Source organism: Nycticebus coucang, chromosome 14 (assembly GCF_027406575.1).
Source record: "Nycticebus coucang isolate mNycCou1 chromosome 14, mNycCou1.pri, whole genome shotgun sequence".
Lineage (NCBI taxonomy): Eukaryota > Metazoa > Chordata > Mammalia > Primates > Lorisidae > Nycticebus > Nycticebus coucang.
The window spans coordinates 50,992,397-51,014,335 of record NC_069793.1 but is presented as its reverse complement, the minus strand read 5'-3'; the positions used below and the strand labels follow the sequence as shown (position 1 = coordinate 51,014,335).

General features: G+C 35.7%; 1 protein-coding gene across 4 annotated transcripts in view; it reads right to left on the bottom strand.

The window, feature by feature from the left end:
* The window catches only part of BTBD10 (BTB domain containing 10), a 96,062-nt gene that overhangs the window by 43,087 nt on the left and 31,036 nt on the right, over window positions 1–21,939 (bottom strand). For 2 of the 4 annotated variants that reach the window (XM_053560722.1, XM_053560724.1), the window contains exon 2: window positions 12,332–12,489. The exons of 1 other annotated variant lie outside the window; for it this stretch is intronic. In XM_053560722.1, the coding sequence (XP_053416697.1) occupies window positions 12,332–12,432 (101 nt within the window). In that variant the 5' untranslated portion in view covers window positions 12,433–12,489. Of the gene's footprint in view, window positions 1–7,815; window positions 8,213–12,331; window positions 12,490–21,939 lie in introns of those variants that run through there. One more of the 4 variants, XM_053560723.1, reaches the window with a different exon arrangement.

The following is a 21,939-nucleotide window of genomic DNA, read 5'->3' as shown; positions in this document are numbered from 1 at the left end:
ACTGAAAAATAGGCTAAACTCTAAATGGTTATATTTTAAATAATACTTAAATCTCCGGTTAACCCACAAAAGACAACTTTGGCAAGAAATAAATACAGACCAAAAATAGTTTTAATACTATCCCTAAATCCTGACATCTTTCTCTTCTTCCTAAACCCCTTTGCCAGTTAAGTTAGCCAGTCTAGTGAGACAGAAGCAGTAGCAGCAGCATGGAGTTTTCATATACCGTGATATGACTGCTCTAAGCATCTTTCCAATTTCAACTGAAATCACTTGAAGACCTAGCTAGACACTAACAATTATGACAGAAAAATATCCCTTAGTGACCTAACTTCAACAATGTACTACAAGGTGAAAGTTTTCCCAAATGATAAACATTAATTTTATCTTAAAAGGAAAAAGCTGGAAGTTTCTTTTGATTTTAAAATGTTTATTACCTTGTTTCTGGTTTTCTAACTTTTTTTTTTTGTAGAGACAGAGTCTCACTTTATGGCCCTCGGTAGAGTGCCATGGCATCGCACAGCTCACAGCAACCTCCAACTCCTGGGCTTAAGCGATTCTCTTGCCTCAGCCTCCCGAGTAGCTGGGACTACAGGCGCCCGCCACAACGCCCAGCTATTTTTTGGTTGCAGTTCAGCCGGGGCCGGGTTTGAACCCGCCACCCTCGGTATATGGGGCCGGCGCCTTACCGACTGAGCCACAGGCGCCGCCCGGTTTTCCAATTTTTTTAAAACATGAAGATGCTGCTAAGCAAACAACTCTCCAAATTGAGGAATCTCTGAATAGATGCTATGGGTATATTCATTGAACAACTATCACATATGGGTCTAGTCCTGGTAGATATAACTGGGAAAGTCCTTGCCCTCAAAATTAATACATTTTAATGGGGAGAAACATAGAACATATATAAATAAATATACTAAACAGCATATGGTGATAAGTGCTGTGAGGAAAAATAAAGCAGGATAAATAAAAAAGACAGAGAGTCTCCATTTTGAATGGTTAAGGCAGAATCCTCTGAGAGGGGATGTCTGAGCAAAGACCTAAAGTAGAAGTGAAAAATAGAACTATGAAGATATATGACGTAAGAGTAAATGGCAAGTTATCAACTTTTTCAAGACATTCAAGAGACCAGGGTAGCTGGAGTACAGAAAGCAAGAAGAGGGTTAAAAAGATGAACTCAAAGACACAAGATTAGAACAAGATCATGATAGGCCTTAAAGCAGTGGTTCTCAATGCTGCAGCCCTTTAATACAGTTCCTGTGGGTCGCGACCCAAAGGTTGAGAACCACCGCCTTAAAGGAATGTTTAACGGATTTTTGCTTTTAATCTGAGTAAAATGGGTACCACTGAAGTGCAAGTTACATGATCTAGCTTATGGTTTAACAGGATCACACTGGCTACAAAATAGACAATGGAAGAAAGGAGCAAAGGTTAAACAAGAGACTATTCAGAGGCTACTGCAAATAATCCAAGTGAAAGCTAAAAGTGACTTGGACAAGGGTTATAGCAGTGTGTATAGTGAAAAGTGAACTAGATTTTCTTTATACATAGTATTTTGAAGAACAAGCCTCTGAAATTTGCTAATAGATTAAATGTAGGAGGTGAGAGAGAAAAAAAGGAATAAAGGATGACTGTGTGATTTTAGCCTGAGCAACTGGAAAAATGAAAGTTCTATTTACTGAATGGGAATGAGGCAGGAGGACTAGGTTTAGAGAGTATAGGTATGTCTTAGACATGTTAAGAGTGACATGTTTGGGGAGGGGCAGGGGCGTAAAAAAAGTGACATGTTTATTACACATCTGAGTGGGGAGATCAAATAGGGAGCTGGATACTTAAGTCTAAAGTTTAAAGGACAAGTCCAGGCTAGAGATAAAAAACTGAGTTGGCAATCACTACATAATATTCTCAAGCAATTCCCTATCATGGAAAATTACAATGCATTTTTAAAAAATAGGCACTATTAAAATTTCGATTAGACAGTTTTATTTTGTATCTACTAAATAGTAGATAGTATTGTTGAATAGTAGTTATTCAACAAATATTTACTAAATGATTACTTTGTACAAATTACTGTTCTTGGTACCCTTCAAGATTCAGAGTAATATTATAGTGCATCCAGGGGTCCTCAAACTACGGCCCGTGGGCCACATGCAGCAGTGTGATTGTATTTGTTCCCGTTTTGTTTTTTTACTTCAAAATAAGATATGTGCAGTGTGCATAGGAATTTGTTCATAGTTTGTTTTTTTTATTAACTATAGTCCGGCTCTCCAACGGTCTGAGGGACAGTGAACTGGCCCCCTGTTTAAAAAGTTTGAGGACCCCTAAATGCTTTTAAAAATTATGATTAGGCCCGGCACTATGGCTCACACCTGTAATCCTAACACTCTGGGAGGCTGAGGCGGGTGGATTGTTTGAGCTCAGGAGTTGAAGATCAGCCTGAGCCAGACCTCATCTCTAAAAATACACAGGCGGTGGGATCACACTTGTGGTGCATCTTACAGGGATATTTGCGAAACTTGGTAAATGTAGAATGTAAATGTTTTGGCACAGTAACTGAGATAACACCAGAAAGGCTATGTTAACCACTGTGATAAAAATGTGTCAAATGGTTTATGAAGCGAGTGTATGATGCCCCATGATCATATCAATGTATACAGTTATGATTTAATTAAAAAAAATAAATAAATAAATAAATAAATAAAAATACACAGGCATTGTGGTAGGCGTCAGTAACCCCAGATACTTGGGAGGCTGAGGCAAGAGGATTGATTGCTCAAGCCCAAGAGTTTGAGGTTGCTGTTAGCTATGACGCCACAGCACTCTACCAAGGGTAACACAGTGAGACTCTTGTCTCAAAAAATAAAAATAATAAAATAAATAATATAATTATTTTAAAAAACTTTTGGAGCATCTTTTTTTACTTACATATTACTAAGAGGTAAAAAATAAAACCAATGGAAAAAGTTATGAAATACAAATACGAAACTTAGTTTTAGAAATACTTATCAAAGAATTGTGAATATTTTAACAAATTACTTTCACAAAACAGGTTTCTAGAGAAATTACAACCATCCCACAATCACTCTTCCCAAATGGCCTTTTGAAAATACAAACCAATTTTTTCCATTCAATTCTCTCCCCAATGCCTCTTACTAAAATTCTAAATATTAAAAAAAAAAATTAAAAATCTGAACTATACTACAATTAGATTGACAAAATTAAAGACTAGGAGAATTTTCATCAGAAGCCCTTTGATGCTAGTAATTCAGTATGTCTAACATTCCTAAAAATTATTCACACCAACACAGAACCTAAGTTTAAGAAAACCCTTTTAGGAAATCTAGAAAGTCTCCATGAATTGGCTGACCTACTGCTAATGACAGGGAAGCATAACTTGTTTTTTTCTTTTGACAGTTTTGTTCTAGCCTTGGAAAGCTCTGATTCTTTTTTTTGGCTTCTTAGGCGGTTTTTCCTTAACATTAAGGCTCAAACTTTCTTACTTGACTCCTAATTAAGGTAGGGTTTTGGATCAAGTAATTTGTTGTAGAGAGGTTATCTTGCACATTGTAGGATTTTCAGTAGTCTCCCTCCCTGCCCTCAACTACTAGATGCTACTAATAGCATCCTCTGCCCCCTGTTACAAGCACTCTAGGCATTGTCAGAGTCCACTGCAGGATATAATCACCCAAGGTGAGAACAACTGCTATCGTTCTACCAGCTGGAACCAAATAACAACAATGCTAACACTTAGGCATTTAGTACATGCAAGGCATTTCATTGAGCACTTTAATCCTCAAAACCATCCCCATTATATAGTTGAGAAAATGGAAGCTTAAAGGCTAAACAACTTGCCTGAAATCATAGTTCATTAAGTGGTGGGTCTGAGATGTGACTCGATGAGTTTAATTTCAGAGCTCATGTTCCTAACCTCAAGCAAGTCTGACTTAAACCAATTTCTTTTTCAACAATTTTTCAATGAAGACAGCTCTTAACAAGATTCCTTAAATGCACCCAAAGCTGTCCCAAGACTTCTTTCAAATTCTTAGTTCCTTAAGCTGATGAAGCATCCAGCTTCTTCACATCCTTCCTCCTGAATATACACAGAACTAAGAACAATGATACTTAGGTGTACAGCAGAGTGCATCTAATCTGCTTTTCTATTAATTGAGACAGTTTTTGGTGGATGGGGAATGGATGAGGAAGATGGAATGATGGTAACCATATTGCACTTTTGTTTTATAGGCAGTCCCCAAATTACAATATCTAACTTATGTATAACTCACACTTATGAACCGAACCTGTTACAGTTAAGTCCCCAAGTTACAACAATCTGACTGACATACAACTTGTACTTATGAATAGAAGCTACTGCAGATAACAGGTAAAGGTTTCTGTTTCAACTTATATGCAAATTCAACTTAAGAACAAACCTAAAAAACCCATCTCATTTGTAACCCAGGGACTGTCTATATATCAAGTTTGCAGACAACAACCATCCTCAGGTCTTTTTCCTATGTGATGCTACTTTCCAGGCCTTACATATATTCCTAAAGAATTCATTTAAATCTAGTCCAAGCCAGGCACAGTGGCTCACACCTATAATCCTAGCACTCTGGGAGGCTAAGACTGGGGAATTGCTTGAACCAGCCTGAGTAAGAGCAAGACCTCATCTCTACAAAAAATAGAAAAATTAGAAGGGCCTGGTGACACACACTTGTAGTCCCAGCTACTTGGGAGGCTGAGGCAGAAGGATCCCTTCAGCCCATAAGGTTGAGGTTGCAGTGAACTATTATTATGATACCATTGCACTCTAGCCCCAGTGACAGATTAAGACTCTTTCTCGAAAAGTAAATAAATAAATTTTGTTAGAAATCATTTTGGATCATTTATTATACATGTATTATTTACTATCCTTCACTCTTTATTGTCACCTATAAACTTGATAATTGCTTTCTTCAGATGAGTAATAAAACAAAACCAGTTTCCAAGATCAATGAGCCTCTGGAAAGGGTCATTCAAAATCAAAAGTGTGTTAATCAACTAGTGGTTAATTTAGAGTTCCCTCAGCTTACACCCAAAAATAATAAAAAAGATTTTACCAGGCTGGTTGTAAGGGCTCACGCCTGTAATCCTAGCATTCTAAGAGACTGAGGCAGGTGGACAGCCTGAGTTCTGGGGGTTGAGAGAAGCCTGAGCAAGGACAAGACTCTATCTCTACCAAGAGTTTGAGGTTGCTGTGAGCTACAATGCCACAGCATTCTATCTAGGACATCAGTTAGATTCCATCTCAAAAAAAAAAAAAAAGACTTTACCATAAAAGTTGGTCTAACAATCTGTTTTTAACAAACCCATGCCCAATCATTTTTAATCTGTTTTTCTTCAAGTTAGTCATAAATTAATCCCCCTTTTTGAGACAGTCTTACTATGCCGCCCTCAGTAGAATGCCGTGGTGTCATAGCTCCCAGCAACCTCAAACTCTTGGGCTTAAGTGATTGTCTTTGCCTCAGCCTCCCAAGTATCTGGGACTACTGGCGCCCACCACAACGCCTGGCTATTTTTGCTGTTGTTGTAGTTGTCATTGTTGTTTAACAGGCCTGAGCGGAGTTCCAACCCGCCAGCCCAGGTGTGTGTGGCCAGCGCCCTAACCACTGAGCATGGGCACTGAGCTGCCATTTGTTTTTTTGTTAGTTTGTTTCAAAATCTCCTACCTATTCAAAATCAGGTCCAGAATCTTCCATCTTTTAACAATTCTTGTCTTCTCATAAAACCTTCGAAGACCACAAATACTACCAATAATTTTAAGATGTAGCATTTACATAGGTTCTTTTATAACTATAAAATGTTTTGAATGGCCCAGAAGACAACTCATTTAACTAGATATCTTCTTTACCCCGTGTTGGTTTTAATGTCCTTCCTAGCAATGTCTGCTTTGTTGTCTTCATTTTTTGTTGTTGGTGATGGTGATTTTGCTCTTGCTCTTTGACAAGTAAGATTTAAGAGCTAAGGAATTTTTTTTCACCCATTGTCATGCATTATTATTAAACTTTCCTTGATTATCTTCTTACAATAAAGGTAATGGAAGAAACCTTTTTGGTTGATCTAAGTATTTTTCTAAAGTCTTAGTTCATTTGAGCCCTAGTTTTCCTTACATTTTTAAGAGAGTTTTTATATATATATATATTTTTTATTATAGCAATCTTATCTATTTGCTCTATTTAAAAAGTAGTATGCATATCTTTAAGAGTTTGCTGTATAATCACATTAAGTATCTTTTCCTGTCAGAAATATAACAAAATTAATTTTACTTAACTCCTAAGACATTCTCCCTTATAGTTTATTAAATTACAAAATATAAATATATAAAACATTATGTAACCCTTAAAAATTATGCTATATCTGCAAGAAGAGTGATGAGATAAAAAAAAATTATGTTATAGAAAACTATTTCATGACATAGAGGATGTTCGTAATTAAGTTCCTTTCTAAAAAAAAAAAAGAAAAGGTTATATAACAATACAGTAATATCTGGAAATCATTTTTACATGCACATGTATGTTTTTATATGTTTATACACACATAGAAAAATAAGTTATATGCCAAAAAACAAAGTATTTTTCTTTTGATAGAATAAGATATTTTTTATTTTCTTCTATATGCTTTTCTGTGCTTCCCAAATTTATATAATGAATATGTACTACTTTCACAATAAGACAGGCATTATCATAAAAGAATCAGTAGAATCAGAAGAGAGTATTCTATAAAGTATACTTCTATAAAGTGTAAGATAAAACCAAGTCTAGCTTGAGATTCTGCTTTTGTAACTCTGACTATAAGAAGCTTAGAAAAACAATTGTGGACCCTAAACCACAAAAAAGTCAATAGATGATACCACAAATCTAACTATATAAATACATCATGATGACAATCACGATGAACATTCAATCTTTTAGAAATTAAATAGGAGAAATCACAAGAACTTCCTTACACTTCAAGGAAAAAGATAACTACTTAAATACATTAAAATAATTTTTAAATATCCCAAATATCTTTACATATGATCAATAAGATACGGATAATAAAGATGGAATAAAACAACCATTATTCAGAGTGTTTTAAATTATTGTAAAAAAATATTCCTAAGTAAGCAATGTTAACCTGTTAAGATTTAAAATCTCATGACAAGAACAATTACCTTAGAAATTTTGTCTGGTTAAAAATTAACATGTACTAATCTAAAAACTGGTCTGGCTTACTCTCTATTTTAGTGGCAATATCTAGATTAACTACTCACAATTTAGGTTTATAAGACTAGAAGGGTAGTCATTCTAACTAATTAGAGCTTTAATCATTCAAACACATTCAGTCCTATAAAATACTACTATGTATAGTTTAATCTTTAATTCACCCCCAAATAAAAATACATTCAGCTTCTTCAAGAAATGATTTCAATGATTTCATTTCTGTATCTTGAATTGTACTTTCAAATACATCAAAAATATTATTTGAAAATTAGTCTTTCCTTGAATAAATTATTATATTCTTAAAAAACAGTACCAAACAATACATTTGCACATTATATGAAATAAAAAACAAAACATCAACCATCAAATAAAAAACGAAAACAATAAAAATGCATTCCATTTATCTTAAATAACTTCTCATTACACTGACAATCAGATATGATCTTTTACATCTAGAAATGTAAATGACCATAATGAAACAAAGCCCAAACATATCTTTCTCAATCTTTCTCATAACCGTATATGTATACAATTATAACCCAGAGATATCAGGCAATAAATGAATACACACCTTCCTTTAGTACATGCCAAGGTAGACACACAAAAACAAGAAAAAAAATTTGAAATCAGAGTATAAAGGGACTCTGCTCTTTCAAACAATGCAGCACTGAAAGCCAGGTCAGCATCCTTGGGCATTACTAGGAAACTTTAGCACATCTGACACTTCCATCATCTTCCAGATTCCTCTGAACAATCAGAAAACTTCCCAGTCTCCCCCTACCTCACCTGTCCACAGACTTCCTTTAGCTTCCTCCCTCTACTGTGTAATAATGCTGTTGCGGTTACTTAGCTTTTAAATGTTCAGAGATACAGCCCCCTCTCTATATTAATTCAGTTTATTTTCTCACAGACACTGACTCAGCCGTGGGTTGTGCAGCACTGACGTTTCTAACCAAACAGCGTCGTGTGAGCTGTGATCAGCCCATTTCTTCATCTCTGAGCAGTGATTGGATATTGTAATTGATAGACAGGCAGAAGGAAACACAGGAGATGAAGGCTTAGAGATATGTAGATAAGTTGCCAAATGCCATCTGTAAAGCTAATTCTAGCTCTGCCAGCTTGCCAGGTTTTAGGAAACTAGGATGCAGCTAACGTTCTTTTACCTTTCAATATTTTATTGTGTGTCCTTGCTTAGCAATAATTTTTCTCTTTATAACGAAAGAGATAATATTATTTGTACTTTAAGAATCCACTCAAGAGCTAGTGTTTAAAGCAACCAAACTTTTTCCATTTCCAAACTGCTGCTGGAGCTATGAAGTGACCTAAAGGGAAACTGTAAAGTACAGACTTCATGCAGGCTCAGAAGAAACGAGCATGCGTACTTCTTTGTGGGAATGAAGCCTTGCAGCATAGTGTGTATATTGAATGTATGATGTATTTATCTTTAGTAACCTGAGCAGAATGCAGATCTAAGTTTTATTCATTTTCTACCCAACCCAAATATTCAAGAACTTTTTAGATATTGTCTGTCTAAACATTTTGACCTTATACAGAAAGGGTGCCCCGTCTTTTTCTTTTTTAAATAGCAAGAACACCTCTAATTCATATTTAAAGAGAAGTTGTCACAATTCAAGCCAAATGCATTTAAACTGAAATGATCTTTAACATCTTCAGCAAGCTACCAAACCTTTCTACGTAGGTACACAAATACAAATATTTGCACAGAAATAAGAGTTCAGTAATTTTTAAATTATTTAATTTATTGGTATATATCTGCAGGTGACATAAGACATAGACCCTCTGAAAGTCTATCCATGTACAGACTAGCCTCTCTAACTTTAAACCAATTTTTTGTACATTATATATATGAAAATTTGTACATTTCATATATATATGAAAAAAATATATATATAAAAGTTTAGAAAAAAAAGTATCTTAATGTTGTATTAGGTAGAATCAAAAACATAAGGCAATGCCTACCAAACCATCAAATGTTAAAGATAAGCATACATAAGACAATACCTATTACTGCTTTTTTTTTTTTTTTTGCAGTTTTTGGCCGGGGTTGGGTTTGAACCCACCACCTCCCGTGTATGGGGCCAGCGCCCTACTCCTTGAGCCACAGGCGCCAACCTCCTATTACTGTTACTTTTATAAATAAAAGTTTATTTTTATTCTAGCCAGCAAGGAACGGTAGGGGAAAAAATTTAAAAATAGAAAAAAAATAGACTATTCCAAAATATAAATAAAACAAAACACAAATTTAAACAACTTTTAGGTTACTTACAAAAACTGAACCAATAAAGAAAAGTATGTTTATTTCTTTACTTTTTATAACTTTAAACTCCCAATTCTGTCTGAGGTAGCAAATGTCCCAAGTTTAAAAACTATTTCTCAAGTCTTCCTAATCCAAAGATGGCCATATGACATGGTTCTAGCCAATGATTAATAAGCAGATGCCTGCTGGGAATTTCTGAGAAATTTAGTTTCCTGACATAAATGAAGCCATTTGTCCCCCTCTCCCTTCTCCCACCTTGTCAAGAAGTTTGACCTGATGCCTGCAGCTACAATATCCACCTTGTGATCAGGAGGGGAAAGATAAGAAAATCGGAGATTTTTGACCTTAACAACATTGAGCTACTAAATATCCATCCATCACCTTGTGTTCACTGTATCTGTTCTCCCTACTTAGCATGTATTTAAAATGTACTATAATAAGATATTTAAAATTTCAAAAAGATAGCAAGTTGTTTAACCTCCCATGCTAAAAGAAAAAAACTTTTTATATTTGAAAAAGAAAAAGAATGAGGAACTTGTTTATAAATCCCAGCTCTACCATTTAAAAGTAATAAGGTGAGCAAGATTAACTTTATTTTTTTATTTGCCAAATGGGGACAAAAATGTACTATCCACAGAGCTCCAAATTCAGATCAAGTCAATGTAATCTCCTGAAGGTCCCTGCCAGAAATGTCCTCTATCTACCTAATACTCTGATCATCAAAGGATTAGCTCAAATCTCATTTTCATCTACTTAAGCTGATAAAGATTACTTCTCTGAACTCTTATTTTACAACTCAGTACCACAGTTTAAGTGTCCTATTGTCCTCTAATTGTTCCATAAATGGATACTAAAACATTTCATAGCAGTACCCTAACACACTTTTGAAACTCTCCTGAACTGAAGGCAAGGAGAGCTGATTGTTAGTTTTTAAAACTATTTCAGCTAATTAAGCTATATCAATCCAAAAAGTTAACATTTTTTAAAAGCCAATTACTTTTTAAAAGTATCTTAAATCATATGTTCCTAAGCACACAGGGCCAAGAAGTCCTTAAAAGGTCTTCCTTGGGCAGATTTTACGTGAATGAGGTTAAAATACCCTCACTGGAAGGATTTTAAAGTATTTCCATCAAAAAAAAAAAAATCTATTCATTGGTATCTATTTTCTATTTTGCTTTAATGTCTTTCACTCAAATAACCCTAAATACTGCTACAGTCTACTTGAAAACACCACCAAAAAGTTATTAATGCTATAACTAGCAAAAAGAGCTATGGGATAGAGAAGATAATGTGAGGACATGGAAGAAGATGGGCCTTCCACAAGCCAAGGAGAGAGACCTCAGGAGAAACACCACCTCCATTTCCAACTTCTAGTCTCCAGAATTATAAGAAAATTTATTTCTTTTGTTAATAAAAAAAAAAAAAGAGAGAGCACTATATATTTGTTATTGAAATGAAACAATGAAATTAGTTTCTATAAATTTTTCCCACTGTATGCACATAGCTTATATTAAGCAAACAATGGTTTATTTTCACACTTGCCACCTCTTCATTATATAATGCAATATGATACACATACCTTAGCAGAACAATATCAAGAAATAGGAATAATACTTGAAAATGCAGTACACATATACACAGATACACACAATGTAGTAGATATAAATGTAGTCCCACAGTGAATGTAATAAAACCAATACCTCTGTAGTCTTACTGACGAGATAATTATCCATGAAATAGAGTATAGTAAATGAACTAAAGCCCTAGTTAGGACACTCACATATACACGCACACAAAAAAGAACAACAAACAAAAAAAACAAAAATCATTTTAACATTTGCCATGTACTTTTAAATTATAATAAAATCAAATTAACATTAACATTTTAGACCTCATCACATTAAAAGTCTACAATAAAGATGAACATCTTGTCAGGAGACTTAACAAGTACTAGTCACTCATCACTCATATTTCCTAGCAATAGCACATAGTTTTAAAGGACCTGAACTACTTGAAAATTACAAAAAGGATTTCAATCACGGTATCTGTTTTCGAGAAAACTCATATTCATTATCATGACCAAGAGAATTTAATATTCAGGACAGTTACATATTCAATAATATTCCCTAAATAATATTCACACAACAAAATTGTCTGTGAAAACATGCTTACATACCTGTAATATGTGAGGTTTATGAGTTGTTAGTTAACACTTTAAATATCAGATCACAAAGCATTCTAATGAGATCCTCATTAAGTCAAACAACACAAAATGATTTTAAAAATAATATACAGATGGCCTGAAATTTCTGAATGAATTTCATTTCATGCATTGAACTTTAAATGAACCAGTAGAGAGAATCAGTCCAGAAAGATTAATTTTTCCATTGGGATCAGGATGACAATACAATATAAATTCACATAGTTAATAATGTATGGAGGCAAACACTGACATAAAGCTATGAGTTAACCTGTGTAAACTGCACACACAATGGAGTTTTAAATACAAAGAACTAACCTATCCTGCCACAGTTCATAATTAAGTCAATTACATCATTTATTCCTAGAGTCAACTAAGGAAATTCTACCATTACTTAGGGACAGAAATAAATATTCAAACAAATACAAATATAAAAACTTTTTATAAAGGAAATGTTTCTCCAAAAGTTATTTAAGAAGAAATACAAATATTCCCAATATTTTCTAAGCCAGTCCCCATCCTTTGACATGCCACAACCAAATCCTGTAATAATCTTTACAATCAGTTTTAGCAGAGCTTTGATACGTGAAATACATATTTTCTACCTACCTTGAATGTTTATAAAGTTTACGAGGTCTACTATGCAATTTCCGATCCCAATTCTCTGGATCACTGGAGTTACTGTCATAGGGATGAGGACGTCCTGCCATCCCACTTCAAGCTTCCTCACACTACTGCTCTGAAAGCACACATGTAGCACCCATAACCTACATAAAAGAGTAGTGTTGACCTTTAAAACTATTCCATGCATAGTCATAGAATTTTATATACTTGATATATTTTTAAGTGATGAATAAATTATAAAATACTAATATACAAAATACCACAAATCAGATTGAAATAAACACCATAAGTCTTTTTAGGTACTTTTTATTTGAGTCATCATTAAATCTGCTACCCCATGCAACACTTTAATGTGATTTTTATATTCAGTAAATATACTTAAACAACTGCCATCTATGTACCTTATGCTTTCAAACATCAATATAGTACCAAAAAGGCAAACGCAATTCCATAGAAGGATTCTTTTAGACAAATTTCCCTTGAGATACATTTCTTAATTACCAAAAAAAGTTTAAGATGCTTAACAAAATATCTAATAAGACCAAATAACAATGTTATTCTTTAAGTTAAAAGAAACCCCAAATAAAAATTTAATTTTTGCCAAAAACAAATCTACATAAACATTGGTATGTTACAGTACAATTACCATAAAAATATTTATCAACATGATTCATATATTTTTGACTTTTCTCACATGAGGCTTGTGATTGTTATTTCTACCAAAGTCATATGAAATTGTAAGGAAATGCACTTAACAATAACTTTACAGAATATCTAAACTAAATACTTTTAAAGTATATCCACTTTAAGATTAAGTTCATATAACTTAATCTTTACAATCACTTTGCAAAGTAGGCACTAAGATCCCCATATACAGAATAGAAAGAGCCTCAAAATTTTAGTAACTTTGCCAAAGGTCACAATGGTGGTAAAAGGCAGGATTATAAAGACCAAGGAGAATTCACTATACAGAATAAAATCTTGATTGAAAAATGCTCAAAATAGAGTACTTGTTTGGAAGTAGATCAGATTTGACTTTTAAAAATAATAAACACCAAAAGAGAAACTAAATGAAGATGAACAATTTGAATAAAGTTACATAAACCAGACTATAACCCAGGTTTCCTGAAACTAGCTCCTGTACACATTCTACATACTTTTCCAAACTGGATTGGATGGAAGAAAATAGGGGAAGTCGTATATTAAAGTCAAAAGGAAATCCCAGGATGGGAACACACTGTATCTTCCTGAGCTTTATATTTCACAAAGAATGCCAATGCACCCATTAAAATCGTATTTATATTAAAATCAGCAGAAGAAATGCTTTCATTTTAGAGAAACTATTTTGCTATTTTATCATTTTTCCCTCACAGTTTCTTAGTACTCTCTTTCTAAAAACAGTTTAAAATTTTATAGTAAATGAACATTTTAATATAATATGTAAATAAGTAGGGAGATCCATGAATGAAATAAAAATAAGGGAAAATAAAAATAAGAAAAAGGGAAAAGAATTGCACAATTGCTGATTCAAATTCCTAAGCAAATTCCACATAGTTTATTTGCTGAATGCTCCTAGACAAGGAATCCTATTTCCTATTTGCTATTTCCTTAAAGATCACTGAATCATTAATAAATAAGATATTAGATGCATATAAAAACCATGAAATTATTTTGAACATGAAAATATCTCAATCTCATCTGAGTTTTTAATTACAAAAAAATTCATGACAAAGGAAACTTTTTAAAACTTTAATTGTGTATTTTGGCTAGTTATTGGCACTGAATAAATGAAGCAGAAAGAAAGAGGAGAGAAAAAACAAACCAAAGAAGCAAAAAGAAAGAAAATAGTCGTCGAGACACAAAAGGTATAAAGAAAACTAGGGATAAACACAATGAGGGGGAAATAAGCTGGTTCAACAGAAAAAACTATAACACTTTCTCTTTACACTATAGATCCTCAAGTAAACTATTTCAGGGATTAACATTTCTTTACAAGAGCATTTAATCTCTTAAATATCAGACAATCCTCTGAACAGAATAGCCACAGACTTCAGTTTAAGAGAATGATCCTAAAGTTCCAGGGATGTCCCACCTTTTTTCTCTCCGCCATACACTGGAAAATTAAGAGTTGTCTTGGGCCATTCATATAAACACAAGAGCTAACAAAACCTGATGTAAAAAAAAAAAGGTCCCTGCATACTTTCTGCAATATCAGACAACACAGGCAAGCAAAACAGTCCTCAAATAATGTGCACTCCTGTGACCTAAACCATAGAAAGCAGTGATTAAGAAAATAAAACTAGGCGGCGCCCACAGCTCAGTCGGTAGGGCCCCAGTCACATACACTCAGGCTGGCGGGTTCAAACCCAGCCCGGGCCTGCTAAACAACAATAACAACTGCAACAAAAAAAAGCCGGGTATTGTGGTGGGCACCTGTAGTCCCAGCTACTTGGGAGGCTGAGGCAAGAGAATTGCTTAAGCCCAAGGGTTGGAGGTGGCTGTGAGCTGTGATGCCACAGCACTCTACCCAGGACGACAGAGTGAAACTCTATCTCAAAAATAATAATAATAAAATAAAACCACAGGGCCAGGCACAATGGCCCATGCCTATAATACTAGCACTCTGGGAGGCTGAGGCGGGTGGATTGCTTGAGCTCAGGAGTTTGAGACCAGCCTGAGCAAGAGTGAGACCCCAACTTTAAAAACAGCTGTGGATGGTGGCAGGCACCTGTAATCCCAGCTACTTGGGAGGCTGAGGCAAGAAGATCTCACTTGAGCCCAAGAGTTTGAGGTTGCTGTGAGCTATGATGCCACGACATTCTACCAAAGGCGACAAAGTGAGACTCTGTCTCAAAAAAAAAAAAAAAAAAATTGGGTTGCACACATCTATAAGCAAAAAAACCACTGGTATGTATTTTATTCTATTTAAATGAAGGAGAATGTATTTCACACCAAGCCACAAGAAAGAAATGATTATTAAGATGAAGGCTCTCAAAAAATCAGTTGAAAAATCATACATTTCATTTGTCAATAAAACTCAAGTATCACCACATGAAAGATTTCTCCCCACACCTCTCTTCCAACAGTCACAGGGATACAATACAAGCATATTAAATATAGAACAAGGGAAATTCAAGCGACATATCTAAAAATATATCTGTATTTACCTACATATGCTAGTGTAATTTTAAATTTCATCAATAAGTTACAGATATAACCATAAATGGTTAAAAGACAATTGACACTCTTCATATATATTTGATTTTATTCGCTCATTCGTTCAAGCACTTACTGAGCACTTACTACAATATGCCAAAGAGTTTTACCAGATGCTAAAGCAAGTCAGACAGTATTCTCATGCTGAAAAAACTCAACCCTGTAAGAGAAAAAAAGATCCTTTTCATGGTCCCATTCACTACTCATGTCTGCATGTGTCTCTCTCCTATCTGTAGTACCTCTATTCAAATTTTTATACTGTTACACCATCCTTCATCCCCATTAAATCTTGCTGTTCTTTAGGATTCCATCTTCCTCTCTCTTGATTGCTGGGTCCATTGAGACAGCAGACAAAGTAGAAGTGAAGATCAAGCCCTTGAGAACATCAGGATTTATATACTACATCTAATCTCTGTTCTATTGCTGTTACCTGAACTCTTCAAAAGACATCCTATATTCAACTGTCAACTTACTACATCAGCCAGTGTCATCAAGTAAAAAACTTTGAAATCATCATACAACTTCTCATTTCCCCGTATCAAGTCTACTATAAAATTTTCTATTAAATCCTTCTCTCCTTTTTTATTCACAAGGTTGCTGCCTTATTTTAAACCCTTATCATCTATCAATAAGCCTTTTGCTTACCACCATTCAATTCTATATTGGCTCTGCTGTTACCAGAATTATCTTCCTAAAAACTTTTAATCACGAGGCGGAGCAAGATGGCAGCCGAGTAACAGCTTCCTTGCATCTGGGCACCATGAGTCTGGGGATATAGGACTCCAGGCATCTCTGGCTGGTGGGATCTGCCTATCATCACCCCTGAGAGGATACAGGGAGTCAGCGAGAGACTTCTGGACCCCAAGACGAGGACTAAAACAGTGGAAAACCGGCAAGTGATCACGTGTGTTCAATCCGTCTAAACTGGCCCGCAACTGTAACTTCAGTAGCAGCAAGACTGCAAACCAGAAAGGCCTTACCTGTGAACTGTTTTGGTGTCTTTGGACTTAGCACTCAGCTGAACTGCCTTGGGGAGAGCCTGAGCGGGAGTGCGGAGAACTTTGGCCTTTGTCTGGGGCCCCAGTCTGAGCCGCTGAACCAGACGGAGCTAATAGTGTTTGGCTTTGGGTCACAGGCAGACATTGTGAGCGATCTGCCCCGGCAAGCTCCGCCCTCAGGGTCGCAGAGCTGGAATTGGGTGGGAGCTGGTAACCCAGCAACCAAGTAGCCTAACGGCGGGGTCTGAGCCGCCTTGCAGCCCTAACCCTCGGGGGCAGAGGGAGACCAGTTTTGACACACAGGGTAAGTGGATAGCCACTTCAGCAGTGACTACAGCGACAAGCACTTCCCTGAGAAAGCTTCTGCTCAGTAAGTGAACAAGTTCAAAGTGCCTTTTAAGTGGGCTGAAGAGAGATTTAGGGTGTCTACCTGCTGGGGTTTGAGAAACTACAACCCTCCAGTCGTATCAGAACTGTGATTAACATCTCATACCCCAGAAGACCACGTGTTGCCCAGACAATATTCAATAACATATACATACTGCTTTGTTTTTGGTTGTGTTTTTTTGTTTGTTTGTTTGTTTGTTTTGGTTTGGTTGTTTTTTTTGTTTATTTTGATGTTGTGGATTGTTGTTTTGTTTTTTAAGTTCAACCTTTTCCATACAGATCCTTTTTCTTTCTCAATTTTTCTAGTTTAATTATAATTTCCCATTGCTGCCTATTTCAATAATTAGAACTTCATTTTTGTTGGTGTTTCTACTGCTATTATTTGGTTTTTCCAGCCAATTTTATCCCGTAAAGTTTTCTGTTTGCTTGTTTTGGTTTGATTTATAGCATTTTTGTCTTTCCTCTCTACTTGGTGGAGGTGGGGTACTGTGTCTGATCAGGTTAGCAAAGAGCTGCTGACCTCAAGGGAACCACCCAACTCGGCACCCCCAGAAGGTGGTTTTTTTTTTTTAAGGTTGTATCAAAGTACCCTACTATACACCTATATTGCTCTGTCTCCCTCTTTCTGTGCCTCTCTTCTTTTTGTCAATATTCCTTTTACCCACTCCCCATCCTTTCCCTATTTTTCTTTTTTTTTTTTTTCTTATCAATCAGTCCTCCTTTCATTCATCCCTTTTTTGCTCTTAAACCTTCTCACCCTTCTGGTCCTGTAACCCTTAATCCACAGGCACGAGAACTTAAAGAGCAAGAGGAAGTGAAAGGAAAATTAGGGCAAGGAAACAGATAAAAGAAATCACCCATGAGGAAGAATCAGCAGAAAACACCAGGCAACATGAAGAACCAGTCCAGAACAACCCCGCCAAGGGACCATGAGGTAGCTATTGCAGAGGAGTCCACCTATACAGAAATGTTAGGAATGACAGAAAGGAAATTTAGAATACACATGTTGAAAACAATGAAAGAAATGATGGAAACAATGAAGGAAACTGCTAATAAAGTGGAAAATAACCAAAGGAAATCCAAAAACAGAATCAAATCAGAGATGAACGATATGAAGAATATAAAAAGGATATAGCAGAGCTGAAGGAAATGAAACAGTCAATCAGGGAACTTAAAGATGCAATGGAAAGTATCAGCAATAGGTTAGACCATGCAGAAGAAAGAATTTCAGAGGTAGAAGACAAAGTTTTTGAGATAACTCAGATGGTAAAAGAGGCAGAAAAGAAGAGCGAGAAAGCAGAATGTTCACTGTCAGAATTATGGGACTTTATGAACCATTCCAACATACGAGTTATAGGAATTCCAGAAGGGGAAGAAGAATACCCCAGAGGAATGGAAGTCATACTAGAGAATATTATAAAAGAAAATTTCCCAATATCACCAAAGATTCTGACACACTGCTTTCAGAGGGCTATCGGACCCCAGGTCACCTCAACTCTAACCAAGCTTCTCCAAGACACATTGTGATGAACCTGTCCAAAGTGAAGACAAAAGAAAAGATTCTGCAAGCTGCCAGGAGTAAGCGCCAGTTGACCTACAGGGGCAAATCCATCAGAGTGACCACAGACTTCTCTAATGAAACTTTCCAAGCAAGAAGACAATGGTCATCTACCTTTAATCTACTTAAACAGAACAATTTCCAGCCCAGAATTCTGTACCCTGCTAAGCTAAGCTTCAAAATTGATGGAGAAATCAAATCATTTACGGACATACAAACATTGAGGAAATTCGCCACAACAAGACAAGCTCTACAGGAAATACTTCAACCTGTTCTGCACACTGACCACCACAATGGATCAGCAGCAAAGTAAGAACTCAGAAATTAAAGGACAGAACCAAACCTCCACACTGATGCAAAAGATAAAACTAAGCAATGGACTCTCACAAAATAAGACGAATAGAATACTACCACACTTATCAATTATCTCAATAAATGTTAATGGCTTGAATTCCCCACTGAAGAGACATAGATTGGTTGACTGGATTAAAAAACACAAGCCATCCATTTGCTGTCTGCAAGAAACACACCTGGCTTCAAAAGACAAATTAAAGCTCCGAGTCAAGGGTTGGAAGACAATTTTTCAGGCAAATGGAATTCAGAAGAAAAGAGGAGTTGCAATCTTATTTTCAGTTACAAGTGGATTTAAAGCAACTAAAGTCAAAAAAGACAAAGATGGTCCCTTTGTATTGGTCAAGGGAAAAATACAACAAGAAGACATTTCAATTCTAAATATCTATGCACCCAATTTAAATGCTCCCAGATTCTTGAAACAGACCTTACTCAGTCTGAGCAATATGATATCTGATAATACCACAATAACAGGGGACCTTAACACTCCTCTTACAGAGCTGGACAGATCCTCTAAACAGAAATTAAACAAGGATATAAGAGACTTAAATGAGACCCTGGAACAACTGTGCTTGACAGACTCATATAGAACACTCCATCCCAAAGATAAAGAATATACATTCTTCTCATCACCCCATGGAACATTCTCCAAAATTGATCATATCCTGGGACACAAAACAAATATCAACAGAATCAAAAGAACTGAAATTTTACCTTGTATCTTCTCAGACCATAAGGCACTAAAGGTGGCTCAACTCTAACAAAAACGCTCGACCCCACCCAAAGGCATGGAAACTTAACAATCTTCTGTTGAATAACAGATGGGTGAAAGAAGAAATAAAACAGGAAATCATTAACTTCCTTGAGCATAACAACAATGAAGACACAAGCTACCAAAACCTGTGGGATACTACAAAAGCAGTTTTGAGAGGAAAATTCATCGCTTTAGATGCCTACATTCGAAAAACAGAAAGAGAGCGCATCAACAATCTCACAAGAGATCTTATGGAATTGGAAAAAGAAGAACAATCTAAGCCTAAACTCAGTAGAAGAAAAGAAATATCCAAAATCAAATCAGAGATCAATGAAATTGAAAACAAAAGAATCATTCAGAAAATTAATGAAACAAGGAGTTGGTTTTTTGAAAAAATAAATAAAATAGATAAACCATTGGCCAGACTAATGAGAAATAGAAAAGTAAAATCTCTAGTAACCTCAATCAGAAATGATAAAGGGGAAATAACAACTGATCCCACAGAGATACAAGAGATCATCTCTAAATACTACCAGAAACTCTATGCCCAGAAATTTGACAATGTGAAAGAAATGGATCAATATTTGGAGTCACACCCTCTCCCTAGACTTAGCCAGGAAGAAATAGAGCTCCTGAACAGACCAATTTCAAGCACTGAGATCAAATAAACAATAAAAAACCTTCCAACCAAAAAATGCCCTGGTCCAGATGGCATCACTCCAGAATTCTATCAAACCTTCAAGGAAGAGCTTATTCCTGTACTGCAGAAATTATTCCAAAAAATTGAGGAAGAAGGAATCTTCCCCAACACATTCTATGAAGCAAACATCACCCTGATACCAAAACCAGGAAAAGACCCAAACAAAAAGGAGAATTTCAGACCAATCTCACTCATGAACATAGACGCAAAAATTCTCAACAAAATCCTAGCCAATAGATTACAGCTTATCATCAAAAAAGTCATTCATCATGATCAAGTAGGCTTCATCCCAGGGATGCAAGGCTGGTTTAATATACGCAAGTCTATGAACGTTATCCACCATATTAACAGAGGCAAAAATAAAGATCACATGATCCTCTCAATAGATGCAGAAAAAGCATTTGATAAAATCCAGCATCCTTTTCTAATTAGAACACTGAAGAGTATAGGCATAGGTGGCACATTTCTAAAACTGATTGAAGCTATCTATGACAAACCCACAGCTAGTATTTTACTGAATGGAGTAAAACTGAAAGCTTTTCCTCTTAGAACTGGAACCAGACAAGGTTGTCCTCTGTCACCTTTACTATTCAACGTAGTGCTGGAAGTTCTAGCCAATACAATTAGGCAAGACAAGGAAATAAAGGGAATCCAAATGGGAGCAGAGGAGGTCAAACTCTCCCTCTTTGCTGACGACATGATCTTATACTTAGAGAATCCCAAAGACTCAACCACAAGACTCCTAGAAGTCATCAAAAAATACAGTAATATTTCAGGATATAAAATCAATGTCCACAAGTCAGTAGCCTTTGTATACACCAATAACAGTCAAGATGAGAAGCTAATTAAGGACACAACTCCCTTCACCATAGTCTCAAAGAAAATGAAATACCTAGGAATATACCTAACGAAGGAGGTGAAGGACCTCTATAAAGAAAACTATGAAATCCTCAGAAAGGAAATAGCAGAGGATATTAACAAATGGAAGAAGATACCATGCTCATGGATGGGAACAATCAACATTGTTAAAATGTCTATACTTCCCAAAGCAATCTACCTATTCAATGCCATTCCTATCAAAATACCAACATCGTACTTTCAAGATTTGGAAAAAATGATTCTGCGTTTTGTATTCAACCAGAAAAAACCCTGTATAGCTAAGGCAGTTCTCTGTAACAAAAATAAAGCTGGGGGCATCAGCATACCAGATTTTAGTCTGTACTACAAAGCCATAGTGCTCAAGACAGCATAGTACTGGCACAAAAACAGAGACATAGACACTTGGAATCGAATTGAAAACCAAGATATGAAACTAACATTTTACAACCACCTACAAGTTGATAAACCAAACAAGAACATACCTTGGGGGAAACACTCCCTATTCAATAAATGGTGTTGGGAGAATAAATGATGTCTACATGTAAAAGACTGAAACTGGACCCACACCTTTCCCCACTCACAAAAATTGATTCAAGATGGATAAAGGACTTAAACTTAAGGCATGAAACAATAAAAATCCTCCAAGAAAGCATAGGAAAAACACTGGAAGATATTGGCCTGGGGAAAGATGTCATGAAGAAGACTGCCATGGCAATTGCAACAACAACAAAAATAAACAAATGGGACTTC